The sequence below is a fragment of the Seriola dumerili genome, unplaced genomic scaffold (assembly GCF_002260705.1).
Source record: "Seriola dumerili isolate Sdu_G_001 unplaced genomic scaffold, Sdu_1.0 BDQW01000449.1, whole genome shotgun sequence".
Lineage (NCBI taxonomy): Eukaryota > Metazoa > Chordata > Actinopteri > Carangiformes > Carangidae > Seriola > Seriola dumerili.
Genome location: NW_019174704.1, coordinates 3,302,095 through 3,316,354, shown reverse-complemented (window position 1 = coordinate 3,316,354; position 14,260 = coordinate 3,302,095). Strand labels below are relative to the sequence as shown.

At 39.0% G+C, this 14,260-nt stretch overlaps 1 protein-coding gene across 1 annotated transcript; it reads right to left on the bottom strand.

The window, feature by feature from the left end:
* Positions 1-3,435: 3,435 nt before the first annotated feature.
* Positions 3,436-13,115, bottom strand: kctd7 (potassium channel tetramerization domain containing 7). The gene is made up of 4 exons (XM_022762341.1): positions 12,591-13,115; positions 10,086-10,255; positions 6,403-6,581; positions 3,436-4,445 (listed from the first exon to the last, which is right to left on the bottom strand). The coding sequence occupies exons 1-4, from the start codon at positions 12,894-12,896 to the stop codon at positions 4,069-4,071; spliced, it is 1,032 nt and encodes a 343-aa protein (XP_022618062.1). The 5' UTR covers positions 12,897-13,115; the 3' UTR covers positions 3,436-4,068.
* Between the last annotated feature and the right edge of the window lie 1,145 nt (positions 13,116-14,260).

The following is a 14,260-nucleotide window of genomic DNA, read 5'->3' as shown; positions in this document are numbered from 1 at the left end:
GGTTTTAAGACCTTTATTGTTTTTAGTTTACTAAGCCCATTTGTTGTAAAGTTGTGTTATGTATCAATCTGCCTCCATCTTTCTGTGTCAAGCAAGTTAAATATGATATATTACTCACAGATATTTCACACATAAGTATCCATATCCACTGTGTTCAAAGAATAATCTTAAAGTCATTAAAGATCTTCAGTATTTCTCTCTTACTTTAAATATTCATGACTGAATAAACAACAACCAGACATAGTTTCGATTAAATCATTCCTAAAACATAGTATTTAAAAACACTGGCAGAATGTAACTATAAGTATACTCAAGTACTTGAGTTTAAATTTGAGCTACGTGTACATGTATATTCTCTTAATGTGTCTTCTATGACGTTTTGTTATAGGTTCAAATACAATCTAATTACATGGAGCTCTCCATGGTGCTGATGCCGGGGAATTATCCTCTTAGCTGTGTGTGTTGTTTTCAGCACATGCCTCCTGCCTCTAACTGCACTTGTTTAGGCCTAAACACCTGCAATACTCTCTCATTAGCAAATGTAAGCATGCTAACATGCTAAACTAAGATGGTGAATGATATGATATGAGAGCATAACATTAACATTATATGTGAGGTCATTGCACCAAAGAGGTGATCACTGCACACATGCACACACCAGCAGCAGAGACACAAATATTTCAGCAATAATAAGAGTGTCCATGTGGCCAGGATGTAAGCTAACATGTGACGGATCCATGTGTTTTTGGTATCACTGCTCAAAACAAGACATGGTATAGGTAGTATCAAGACTCTGGAGATTGATCCGCCCACCCTGTCAGGAAGCTGCAGAGGAGAAAATGTACAAAGAGGTACTGTACACATTGTAGCTGTGTGGACTCAACACAGAGAATACAATTTCAGGTAAAAATGAAACCTTCCTCTGGATGGTGGTTGGAGTTGAAGATATTTGGGCCTCTCATCAAAGGAGTTTCAGCAGGTCTTTTGACCAACAGAGGTTAAATAATTGGGACTCATCACAACTGCTCTCCACCTTTACAAGAAAAAAAGATCAGAATCAATGCAGCAAAATCATTTAGAATAAAAAAGCAAGAAAAGCTGAACATGACAGTTCTTTGTTAAAATTTAGTTTGACTGTATGTTGCCACTGTACAGCAGGTGTGCTGGGTTCTACTTGCTTTAATTTTCTTCTGGTATGTGTAAAAACATCAGTAATCTTATCAGTGTGTTTTGGGAGGAGGTGGAAAAGGAAGTGATTTGGTCAGGGTCTCCACAGACCAATGAGCCAATTACCATAATCAAGAGGGACACATGTAGCATTTAAGTTATTTTTAATATTACCATAAATAATAAAAATCACACATTGCTTTTTCACTACAAACTAAACCCAAAGAGGACTGTGGATCTATAGCTTCCTAGAAGCTAACGGAAAGAGATAAATAACAATATAAAAAAACATTCAAAACATTGAAAAACATAAATCAAGATTAGTAGTGCTCCAAAGGAAGAAAACGTCTCTCCTGCATTATCTATCAAAGTACATCAACAACATAAGCATGTTGGCTTTCTTAGTGAAGATAAATAAACTGATGCTGTCGATGCTGTTACTTTCTATCGTAGATAACTATGGAGCAATTTGAGGTAAAAAAAATATATATCTTAGTTACAATCACAAGGTGCTCAGACTTTATCATCAAGTACAGTAGGAAACAGCCATGTAACTTAGCGTTGACACTCTATGACACTATATCGCAGCTTCAATGAATTTCATGTCGTAATGTTGCGACAGCGGAGTGATGGTTGACATTAAATAAGTACTTAACTTGTTAGATTTAAGATTCTCTGCCACGACGACATCTGCAAATTTACATTAGTGTGCAACAAATTCAGCTTCCTTCATACTGATATTACATAACTATGTAAAATGTGACAACTGTTTGACAGTATGACAAAACTGATACCATCCAACCTCTCTTCTTTAAATCTTTAAAAACACACAACAGTCCTCAGAAGGTTGCATAATTAAAATATACTCTTTATCCAAACAGAACAGGTTCACAGTTATTCTGTATCCAGACACAAAACTTAGTCCTAAAAAAATACAAGTTTGACTTCAGTTTCCTTACTTACAATATTCATTATTTACTATGAGGTTCTTTGAATGTTAGAACTGGAAATGTAGTGAAAGTCCTGAACCCAATCACATATCAATCCAGATCAGGACAAAGGTATAGTTAGGAGGATAAATCAGTTATGAATAATGTAGGAAATAATAATAACAATATTAAAGCAATGATAATGACAACAATAACAATAATACTAAAAAAGCATTTAGGATATCACTGGATAATGAGCAGAACTGGCTTTCAAATGAGATAAGACCCACTTCTGACGTGACGATCATCTCAGGCTTTAGATTTTTTGCACATTTTTGCACATTCAGATTTTTAGTCTAAAACTTTGTCTACATTGGCTGCATAGCGAGAGTGGTGTGTCAACATCAGCTTCAATTCTTCATCAGTGTCTACACTGGTTGCGTTCAGCCACAGTGCTGCTAGGCGTTCAGATCGGTCTTGGCAGACCTCGCAGTCCTATCCACAGTCACTAGTTACACACAGAAGTTGGAAGAAAACAGGTTTAAAGCCTCAAAAGACACTTTGGGTCAAGGTTACGCGCCTTAAAGCAGAACTATGTAACTTTTAAAAAATGTAATATATTACAAATGAAAAGTTGAATGCAAAAATATACACCAGTGCAGCTATGCTTAGACTGGTATTATCAATGTTAGCCTGACATTAGATAGACACTACTTTATAAAAAAGCAAGAAAGGTTCGGTTCATCAGCAGTGACTTAACACAGCTCTCATACGACTGAAAGCGATAAACGGTAAAATAAGCTTGATATCTGAAAATACAAACAGCTAAAAACAAACTCCAAACCACAGAGCAGCACTGAGAGCTGGTCCTGGTACCGAGCAGGACCACTTAGCTTGGCACAGCATGGCTTAAGTAGATCAACACGTGCTAACAGAAAAACATTACTAGTGGCTCCGCTCTAATGGTGCTACTGTTACACTACATTTAAACATTTACCAATATCCCTTTAGGTGGCCAGTATAGATGGCTGTATTGATTAAAATGAAAGCAAATGAAATCTGTTCCGTCAGATGCACAACAGGATTTCTACATGTTTTTTGACAGATAAACTTCCATTTTAATGAACACAACTGTCTACAGAAGCTGCATAATGGCTCACCTTTCATTCATGCCACACACACACATACACACACACACACACACACACACACTGTAGCTGTGTTTTTTTCACATTGTGTTTTGTTCTTCAACTTGCATGTACATGTAACTGCAGTGACTGGGCCCTGAGCGCTGCCAAAACCCATCTGATCACAAACTGTGCGGGGTCCCAGAGTACATCACTGTACATCACTGAGGAGAAGTTAAACCACTTTAAAGCATTAGTAGGATTTTTCATCGGCCTGGAATTCCCCGGAAAGAGTTGGTATTTACACTCAGTTTATTAGGTACACCTTGCTACAGCTGTTCAGTTTTAGTTGAAGGGGTGTTGATTCAAATGTATGATCATTTTAGAGGCATAGTTGCATTATACTGGCAGGTGTTTCTATTACTTTGTCCACCCCATTTATATCAATGAGGGTAGGCTAAACAACATAAAACACTGCAAACTGCAATACAGTTCAGCGGCACCACAACCTACAAACTATGAAATGATCATACAGTTAACTCAACACCTCTCTAGAATAGTTGCAACATTTATTGCAGAACTGCATTAGTTTTAGATAGGTGTGCCTAATAAACTACCAACTGAGTGTAATTTGTTTGTGTCATAGACAGAAAAGAAGAATATTTGGGGGAAACACAGAATATTTGTATATTGGAGCATGATTTAAAGGGTCACATTTTAAGACGTCAGCACAAATTATTGGCAACTTCAATACAAAAACCAATATCAGCTGAATTATATAAAAAATGGACCATCCATCCGTTTGCTTTTTGGTCCAATCGGCCACGACCGTCTCCCTCACGCTTTCACCACCACGTGATCTTAAACTCATAGATGGGTCTCTTGCAGTAGTAATGGTTGATGAGGTGTTTGTCACAGACACCAATGCACTGCTGCTCGGCAGTGATGCCGCGCTCTGCCAGGTCACTGACGATGCAGTGCAGCAGGTCATAAACATCTGCCACTGCCTCCCAAGGTCCAAAGGAAACGTCCACTTCGCAGTGATGCTCAAAGAGCTTGGCCTCGCTGTCGGAGCGCTCAAAGCGCAGAGAGTTAAAAAGAGGACGCTCATATGGCGTGATTGGCATCTCCTCCTTGTAGACACAGATCTTCAGCTTCGCAAATCTTGCCTTTTTCTGCATGGCCCTCAGTTTGGCAATTTCCACGATGCGCTCCAGATTGTCTGAAATGAAAACAGTTACATTTATTAATGTAAACATATTCGAGGATTAGGTTCACAATTTTTCAAGTCTGTCTTGTCAGGTTTTTGGGTGCTGTAATCATTCCTCATGTTCATACTCCTGTCTTCACATGTTTACAATGTAAGTAATGAGGGGTAAGTGCAGTCTTCTTCAGAAGTCTGTGTTAGACAAATCACATGGATACTGCATCTGTTTCCTCCCCCAGAGGAGGTATTGAAAAGCAATGTAACTTTGAATGATATCCACTGTCCTTACATTAAATCATGGTGAAGTACATACTAAATAACAACCTAATCAGGTTGTATTCCTTCTAATTTGTAATAAAAATGCACAAATGTGTAAAACCAATCGGCACCCAACCCAGCTCTTTGCTTGCAGATAAAGTAAAGGAACAAAACAGCACACCTCACAGAGCACCACCACGTCATGTGCAGTTGCCAAACTTAACAAATTTTGCTGCCATGGTATTTTACAAAGCTCACAGCAATGTGGATGGCCGGGGCACAATCTATCTGTTGGTTCTTTCTCCATCATCGTCTCTGCATCTCATCAGTGTCAGAGGTAAAACTTTAACTGGGAGATGAAACAGGTTTTAAACAATCATTAAGCTGCCAGTCAAACCTGTTTCTGCCTTCTCGGCAAACAAGATCTCAATTTCATTTTGAGTCTGAGCTATTTTTGTCTTTGCTGAAAGAGGAATAAAGTACTAATGAACCTGTCAACACTGTTTTTTCACAGCTATTTGTTCACTGTAGATATAGTAAACAGTGGCAACGTGCATGGCTACAAATCCTGAGCAATGTATCCGGTGTACTTTGTTCACTCTACAGTTAACAAGGAAACTGTAAAAAATATCAGTGGCTCCTGCTGCTCGTGTTTCCATGTAAATGTGTGAGCTGGACTAACTTGAATAGCATGGTTTAGCTAACAACAGCTAAAACACTGCCAAAGCCTTCCACCTGGAGCTCACAAAATTTAATTCATGTTCCCCAAATGTGAAGATGTGGACTAAAATTGGACTATATGAGGCTAATAAGCCTGTAAAGAAGGTGTACTGAATCATCATGCACCAAACCAAAATCCTTGGATATGTACCGTTACACCCACAGCACTGTGAAGCTTAGAAAAATGGCAGCAGAGATGTTGAACGCTGTAGTCAGCAGTAATCCTGGTAAAGTAATGCCTTTGCAATCAGTGGGCCTATAATTCAAATGTAGTGTGCTGGTTTGCAGTGTGGCTGTTGCAGTAATGCAAAGATTTTCAAGCTGTGAGGCACACAGCGGGCGTGTGAGGCAAGGCAAAGATACTGTGTGAGGTGAGGTACATGCAGGCGCTCTAAAAAACAACAGGGAGTTAGTTACTGTAGTTTGGCCCACTTAACAACACAGACGCCAGTTGAAGCAGCAGCAGTGGCTACGACTCACAGCTTGTGGAGACAATTAAGTGCTTTAAATCCTGAGCCTGTACTCTGTCTGAGTCATAACTCAGTCCAATCTGAACACACTGACATGAAACACATTCAGTGAATTACATCCTCTGAGGATATTATTGTCTCTGATGTCCACTGTCAATAAACATCCATATATGCTCTTAAAAATATGCTCCTGATAACTACACAATCATCAGAAATTTTCTTTCTTGATAGTTGCCTCCACATCCAAGTGTACAGTGCAAACAGAAACTAATTGCTAATTTGGCGTACTTTAATCTAATGGAGTCAATTTGCTAAAATTATGAACAAATACAGGGTAAAAAATAATAGGGCTCAAGTTATAAAACACAAAGTAACTCAATGAATTCCCAGTCCACAGACTTTAAAACCACTGCAATAGTGCATAGTTGTGTAAACGGATGAAGCTTTGATGCTGATGTCACATTTAGATTTTGTAACATTTTCCTTAGTTAATGGACAATAACAGCCGCGCTCTTTTCAGTTACCTTTGTAGTAGGGCAGCAGATCGAGGAAAGCTTGTCGAACTTTCTCTCCCGTGAGCGGCTGAATTTCCTCCAGGCTGTCCAGCAGCGGACCAATGGCGTAGTACTGAGCCTCTCTGTGCACCGCTCTCACTCGGTCCCTGTGGGGAAGCTCACCTTCTCGGAGGAAGTTCAGGATGTCCCTTCAGATGGAAAACAGTATGGCTAGAACATGTCCACAGAAAACAATAATCCTGCCTCATGAATCTGACTCTAAACAAATCTGCCTTGAAGTAGGAGGGCTGGCTCTATTTTAAACTGAAGTAATAAAAACAGATGATGACTGTGCTAACGGCATCATGGCGCTAAATCCAACGTGTATTTCATTAGTAATAAACAATAAGACAATGTGGTAAACATAATATTACGTTTGTGCGGCACCTAGTTGTGGTTTTTACATTGGTCCAACCCTACTGTCAGGTGTCTATTAATTTCTAGTAACTGGAAAAATTCAGATCAGAGATTTTCCTGTGTATAATACTGTCAGAAGTGACAGACTGTAGTATCCTGCAGCCTTATCCTGCTCTTTTTTTGTGCCTAAGTTCCTAATTCTGTAACATCCACTCTGAAAATTTGAGTCACAATTTTAAGCCGGCTGTATTTGTTCATCAAAGCACTCAATAGGCAAGACTGCCTTATGGCAATATTGGATTTTCATACTTTTTTTTGAATCAATGTAGTTAAGTCTTCATTTGTCAGATATTCAATATGCTGGATTAAGCAAAAAGAGGGATCCCTGTCCACCATATCCCTAAACAAATATCCATTCAAGTTTTTAAGCTGTTTCACTGTCACTTCTTGTATCAATACTGCCAAATTAAGTTGCATATACAGCGACAGAGGATCTTATCCATATTGCCCACACCTGTGAATTAATACATTATTACACACAAACATTCATTCCTGCCTTCTTTGCATTGTCAAACATGAGACGGCCTTAGAACGATTGAGAATGAGAGTAATTTTGCTGACATCCATCTGGTCAATTTCTAACTTTAAACTAACTTTCCCCTTGATGCAGACTATATAAAATAAAAACTGTACCAAGGTGGTGATTTTCAAACTAACTTCCACCTGCAGTTTTTCCTCTCACATTCCCAGCTGAGGTGACTCACCAAGACAATTCAGGTTTTCTTTTGTTCCACACTACTTGGTGATCCAAGTGACGTATCTGGCCTTGCGATAAATTTAGATGTCCAGATGACAGTGTGTGCAGCCTTTGTGGGATGTCACACCTTTTTTCTGTTAAGATTCATGTTATCAACTTCTTTTACATTTCTGACATTGTTTACTTTTTTGCAACTAACACCTCTGCAGTGGAGGAAAATTATTATTTCATTACCTTCACTTCCAGCCAGGTGAATTACTGCTGTACAAAGTTATGACATAAATTACACATTTTCATACCTACTTGCACACTAGCTATATATTTATGTCTGTTTAAATTTATTTAGCTGCAAGTCTATAATTGATTCATCCTGTACAACTGTTTAAGTATATTGACATCTTGACTCAAAATCCTTGTGTGTATCAACATACTCAGCCAACAAAGTCGAATTTGATTCTGCTTCTCTGCAGTAAAACCTGGAAGGCTTGTGAACACAGAGGATGAAATGAATGCAGAAAAATACAGAGAAGTCCTGGAGTAAAAGTTGCTGCAGTGTACAACACAACAGCAGCGTGAAAGAAGATTCATTTTCCAGCGAGGCCATAGGCCCCCGAAAACACCAGCATTAATATCTCAAATGAAAAGGGCCTTTCTGAGTGTCTCTACTCCTGCAGTGGGCCAGCATCCTCTCAAGGTTTTTTATTACTTTATATAGTTACACGTCTTCCATCTCTCGTTCCGTTGGCTCCTTGTGTTTAAATTTTTCATGCACACCTCCTCACACAGACACACACTGGGGCATTCGAACAGAACTGAAATTACCCTAACCCACTTCTTACATAAGTCATACAGCTTGTCTCTGCTTGTTATCACATTCATATTTAAAGCAATTTGCTTTTCCTTTTTAGCCATGCTAGCAGCATGGCACCAGGGACGCTGGTGCTGATCCACTTTGGTCCAGACTGAAATAACTTATGAAGTTCAGTAAAGACATTATGGCCTCCAGGGGATGAATCCCACTGACTTTGGTAAACCCCTTCACTTTTCATCTAGCGCCACCATGAGGTTGACATATGTGGATGAAATATTTGTGTCTCGGCCAAAATTGGAAATTTGAAGCAGACCTTCATGCCCTCAGGATCACTGACAACAACCTGTTTTCAGAACATCTTTTTTCTGCTCCAATAAGAACACCTAACTCTGCCTCATAATCCAAATAAGTGTTTTTTTTATCCATGCTGTAACAAAGACAAATTCTACCAACTCATGTTTTGTGGCTATTAAAGTGAAGGGGTTTGTTATTTTGTCAGTTTGGGTTGCTCCCTATAACCGACTGTACACACAGGGCCCTGTTCTATATGTAATTTGTATGCCTTTCTTGACGATTTTAGTTAATTTATAACTTGATATCATTTTGTATATTACTGTGTTTTTATCACTGTGCTGTTTCAAGTTAATCGGTTTGTGTCGTAAATTGATTTTGAGTTTGATTTTGTTTTTTGTTTGTTGTTTTGCACAAAAAAAAAACAAAAACATCCTCTCAGTAATGAGTAATGACGATTTGCTTTGTTTGGAGAACGATGGATCTCAGTGGTGAATGAAATTTTACAGATCACATTAAGTTTTGTTAAACTGTGATGAGGTTGATCACATCAGGGACAACCCACACAACTCCTCATTTTGCACTTTTTCAGTCAGTTTCCGCCGGCTTTGCTCAACTGTCCTCCCCTCTCCACCCGTTCACAATGCAGAACCACACTGTCATGTAACTAAAGGCCTTTGTTGTGTTCTTTGTATAAGAATGAATGAATTGAAAATATGATATGATATGGCTTTGGTTGGCCTTTTGTGCGTTGGTAGACAAACTCTGGAAATGGTATGTAAGACTGGTGGAAAGTATTAATTTTTAATATAGTAATGTGGTATAGAAATTTGAATGTAAGGAATAGACTGAAATTGTAGAGAATAGTAAATATAGCTGGTAAAATTATAGGGAAGACCCAGGTGAGAGTAAAGTCCCAGATTATAATCCTTGACACACTTTGCACTCGCATTGTGGGCTTTTATCTTCAGGGAATCTAGCCTCTCTCCCATTTTATTCTATTGTACTTTATTTTTATTGTATTTTAAATAGACACATAAACAATAGAGCTCCTAAAGTGTGATTGTGGAGACACAGCTCATATTGGCAGCTACACATATACATAAACCAATTTTAATTTTAAATTTTATCTGAGCACAGACATATCGGTGTAGACATACTATATATCAGCTGATAAGAAACAGCTAAGAAAAACCAGCAGCACAGTACTAAATATATAAATCAGTTTACAGTACCAACAAAAGCCAGAGATGCCAGTTGTTTACATAGCATACTGAAGTTTCCTTCAGCAGCTTCAAAGCCACTTTCAGAGTGTGAACATTTTTTCACAAACTAAAAGTTTGTCCTCCGCTATCTTTACACACTTTCTACTCTCTCACATAACCCTCCTCTCCCAAGTATTTCTGATCCTGATATTTGATATTTCGCCAAGCTCACCCAAAGTATGCTCCATCCCGATCGATGAAGTAGCGTCCCTCAGCATCACGTGGGATGTAGTGACGCCCGCTGAACATGGCAGCCAACATGGTGTCCTCATATCGCCGCAGCGTGGACAGGCGAGTGGTGAAGTACATGCCCCCAACATTCAGAGAGATGACCTCTGGAAACTTTAGATGAGAATGGAAATAAAACTGGTAAATAACAAGACACAAAGTCTACAGCCATGCTAGTGACCATACAATACTATATTCATGTTACACACCATAAAAAAACAACTGTTGAATGGATGAAAAAATTGAAAACTTAGAGATAGAGACAGGTGTTATTCAAATGCCTATTTTACTAGAAAGTAATACTTACAGTTGTTTTTAACCACTGAATATGTTTAAAGAAATATAGAGATTTTCTGTTTATTGTTAATTAGTGGTTCAGGACGGCTCAGGGTGGCTTTAATGCAGACTTGATCTATGAACTCTGTCTAGAGGAGAATGTCCAGACCAGATCACAGCAATATTTGTTAAGTAAATTAAATTATTTTGATGAGTGTCTGGGGAATCTCTCCTGATAATACATGAACTTTTTGTTGTGTTAACAGTTAATCTGTAATAGTGAGTCAGCTGATTTGTCACGTATTTCACAATGTACTGTATTATGACAATGTACTTTTAGATAACGTTGCAACAAATGCGCATGTATCTCACAGTGCACCCTGTCCAACACTTGTGCTTACTGTATTAATGACGTTTCAGTCCTCAGATCATTATCAGGTAAGATTAATATAGACAAACAGCACTGGTGATGTGCAGTAGCAGTACTACCAATAACTCTTATATTATATTATGTTATAGGAGTTAAATGATATAATCCCCTCCTCCCCCTGTACATGCACACCGTGGACACAACATCAGGAGAGCAGAATGGTGATTTATTATATAAATGTGTTGTTGTTGTTGTTGAATGGATTGACTGAAAAATGCTCATTTAATACCTAGAGCTGTGAATAGCCTGTGTGAGGAGGAATGTGTCACTCCAAGTGTCTGATCAGCTGTGACTTTATAGTCAGACCACAGAGGACTATAAGAGGATTATTCTTCTGTAGCCATGTTTAGACCCTTCAGCGGGCAGGATGGTCCGAGATTGACACATCACATGCTCGCTCATTAACACAAGTCAGGTGACAACTGCCAGCCAATCGTGACAGGGCCCAGCCGACTTAACCAAACAACAAAAATTGACGGATTTCAGATTCACTTGTGATAATCTTTGAAGTACTATCTTTACATACTGTTACCATATGTATATACAATGCATTGAGTAAATTATTCATGTATTATACTTATATTCAAGAATATCCACCTGACTTAGAGTAATGTATGGTATATTAGTGTCTACCTACCTACCTACCTACCTACCTACCTACCTCTAAAGAAAACATCTTTTTCGATCGGAGCTGCAACAATTTAGTCAATTAATTGATGAATCAATTAGTCAATGGACAGAGAATGAATCAGCAACTATTTTACTAACTGAATATCTGTCAGTAAGTAATTTGTTTAACCAAAATGTCAAATATTTGCTTCATCTAGCCTCTCAAAAGGGAAGATTTTCTATTTTCCTTCATCATATATCACTGTAAACTGAAGACTTGTGAAGACATCACCTTTAACTCAGCAAAAGTTTTTGCTGTTTCATGGACTAAACGGTTAATTGAATAATTGGCAGATTAATAGATAATGAAAATTATTGTTAGTTGCAGCTCTAATCTACAGGTGGGTGACAAATTAAAAAGGAAAACAACAACAACATAAAGTTTCTTAGTAAGGTGTTATGCCACCATGTGCCCTTTGATTCCAGAAGACCCTGACCTTTACTGGAGGGTGAACATCATTCTTCCAAAAGATATGTCCTCATTTGGTGTTTTGATTATGGTGGTGGAGAGTGCTGTCTAACATGTCAGTCTATCTCTGATAGGTGTTCAGTTGGGTCGACATCTGACTGTGAAGGCCTTAGCATATGATCCACATCATTTTCATACTCAAACCATTCAGTGATCCATGTACCTTATGAATGGGGGCATTGTCATCATGTTTCTCCATTCATCCCTTATCTATCTATCTATCTATCTATCTAACTAAGCCTGTATTAATATCAATATGCAGCTGACTCAGTATAATATAATAATATTATACTGGACTAGTGCCTAGGCCAATATAATATTATTATGTGGTCATAATCATTTTAGTTACATGGAACTGAAACTCAAACAGTCAAGTCACTCAAACTTCCTGTGTATTTGTACTCTATTTTTAGGACTTTTGTGCTGTTATGGATGACAGCTGTTATTTATTCAGTAGTGAATCTGGATAATTAACAGTTGCCGCCCATTATATCTGCAGCTTAACATTATCTGAGCGTGGTTTGCAGTTAGTTAGCTTGAGTGTGTGGTGTGTGAGCTGGTTTGATGTGATTTTCCATGTACAACAGCGCTGTGAAGCGGCCTACCTCCTGCTCCTGTGTGTTCAGCGGGGAGCGGAGCGGCTTGCTGAGGGTGAGGTTCGGCGAGGGGGAGGCCGGCTTTCGGAAATCGTCCTCCGCAGAGTCCGAGCTGGACATGGCATCGCTCGGTTTCTCGGTGTCCCCTGCGGCCGAGAATACCACCATCACTCTGGGTAGGGGCAGCGTCCGTCTCTCCTGAATGAAACGTCTTACCCGTGTAGTAGCGGCGGGCAGTGGGCTGAAGGACAGAGACTGACGCTCCCTGCTGCAGCCATCAGAACCGTTAGACCCGCTCGAGCCATTCTGCTGCATGCGCGCGACGAGGCAGCTCTCGGCACAAACCACAGAATGATAGCACGAGCCACAGTGCGCGACTGTTAATAACTACAACAACAACTGAGAGGGTGGGGCTCGAGCAGCTGCAGGGACACACCCAGCCTTTAACCCAGCAGCGGAAGCAGGGAAATTCCGCCTACGAAAATAAAACGCGAAAAATCACAGGTGGTAAATGTGGTACAATATTTAATCTAAAGTGTTAGCAGTCCGGACTGGGCCCGTACTGTCTTCGGTTATACGTGATGTGACGTGTCGGCACACCGTCATGACGTCCAGTCCCATGATGCCCCTTCCCAGAAATTATCCACTGTTTTTAATCAAAGGGACTCAGGAGTCGTCATATGCAACAAGTTAAATTCACACAATTTATTACAAATATTATTTGGCTCACAATAAAGAAATACGACGTCCTATCCCTACACAGAGGGGTAGCTTATATAGCTATGAGCTTTTTAAATTACTCTATCAGTGTCCTAGGGTTAGGATATGAGGATTTCTGATGACATATGTCCTTGCCTTGAGTCAGAGATATGCCATTACCAAGGGCAGGAAAATATAATAATCTGTGGTGATTTTAATGCCTGGACTGATACACAGCGTGAAGTCATCAGCAGTGAAGGAGACAGTTAACTAAAAACAACTTTGACACTGCGATTAACAGTAATAGGAAGGAGCTACTGGAACTCTGTTTTTATTATTCAATCAAATTCTGAGTGACGGATATTTTCTGGAGAGGTGGAAAAATGTTCTCATTACATCTATATGTTTAAAAGTGGCAACAAACGTGACCCTCAGAATTACAGAGGGATATGCACCACAAGCTGTGTGTTGTTCCTAAGCGTCATTAGTTCCCATGTAGTTAAATTCCTCCTCAATGACCACAATGTCCAACACAAAAGTAAAATTGGATTCATGCGTCACCATTGCACATCGGACTGCAGCCTATCTCTATCCTCCCACTGTCATTAACACACATGTGCGCCAAAATAAAGATACAATGATACAAGGCTGCAAAAAAAAAAGAAAAAGAAAAAAAAGGCTATACAGTTGCATCCCCCTTAGACCCTGGGTGAAATATCAAAAAATCTATCTATATATTACAGTTAAGCTTCAAAATAGCATTCCATAGTTATCTAAATATGTTTCCCACTAAATACCTTTTTATGGTATGGACTCATTGTTAAAATAGCTGAGTCCATGTCCAAATGTACCTTAAATACCAAGCTCAAAAGTCTACATCTCTTTTGATGAATCTTCTAAGTAATTCATTTTAATATTCAAAATCAGGTGTCTGGTCTTTAAAAAACCATTGTCACGACTTAATGCTTGATGAGTGGCAA

What these genes read in the sequence shown, in the direction of transcription:
- kctd7 (XM_022762341.1), bottom strand. Translation starts at nt 12,896, where the DNA reads ATGCAGCAGAATGGCTCGAGCGGGTCTAACGGTTCTGATGGCTGCAGC. An exon ending in TGAACACACAGGAGCAGGAG is followed by an intron (nt 10,256 to 12,590) that starts GTAGGCCGCTTC and finishes TCTCATCTAAAG; the next exon opens with TTTCCAGAGGTCATCTCTCT. An exon ending in CGGGATGGAGCATACTTTGG is followed by an intron (nt 6,582 to 10,085) that starts GTGAGCTTGGCG and finishes TTCCATCTGAAG; the next exon opens with GGACATCCTGAACTTCCTCC.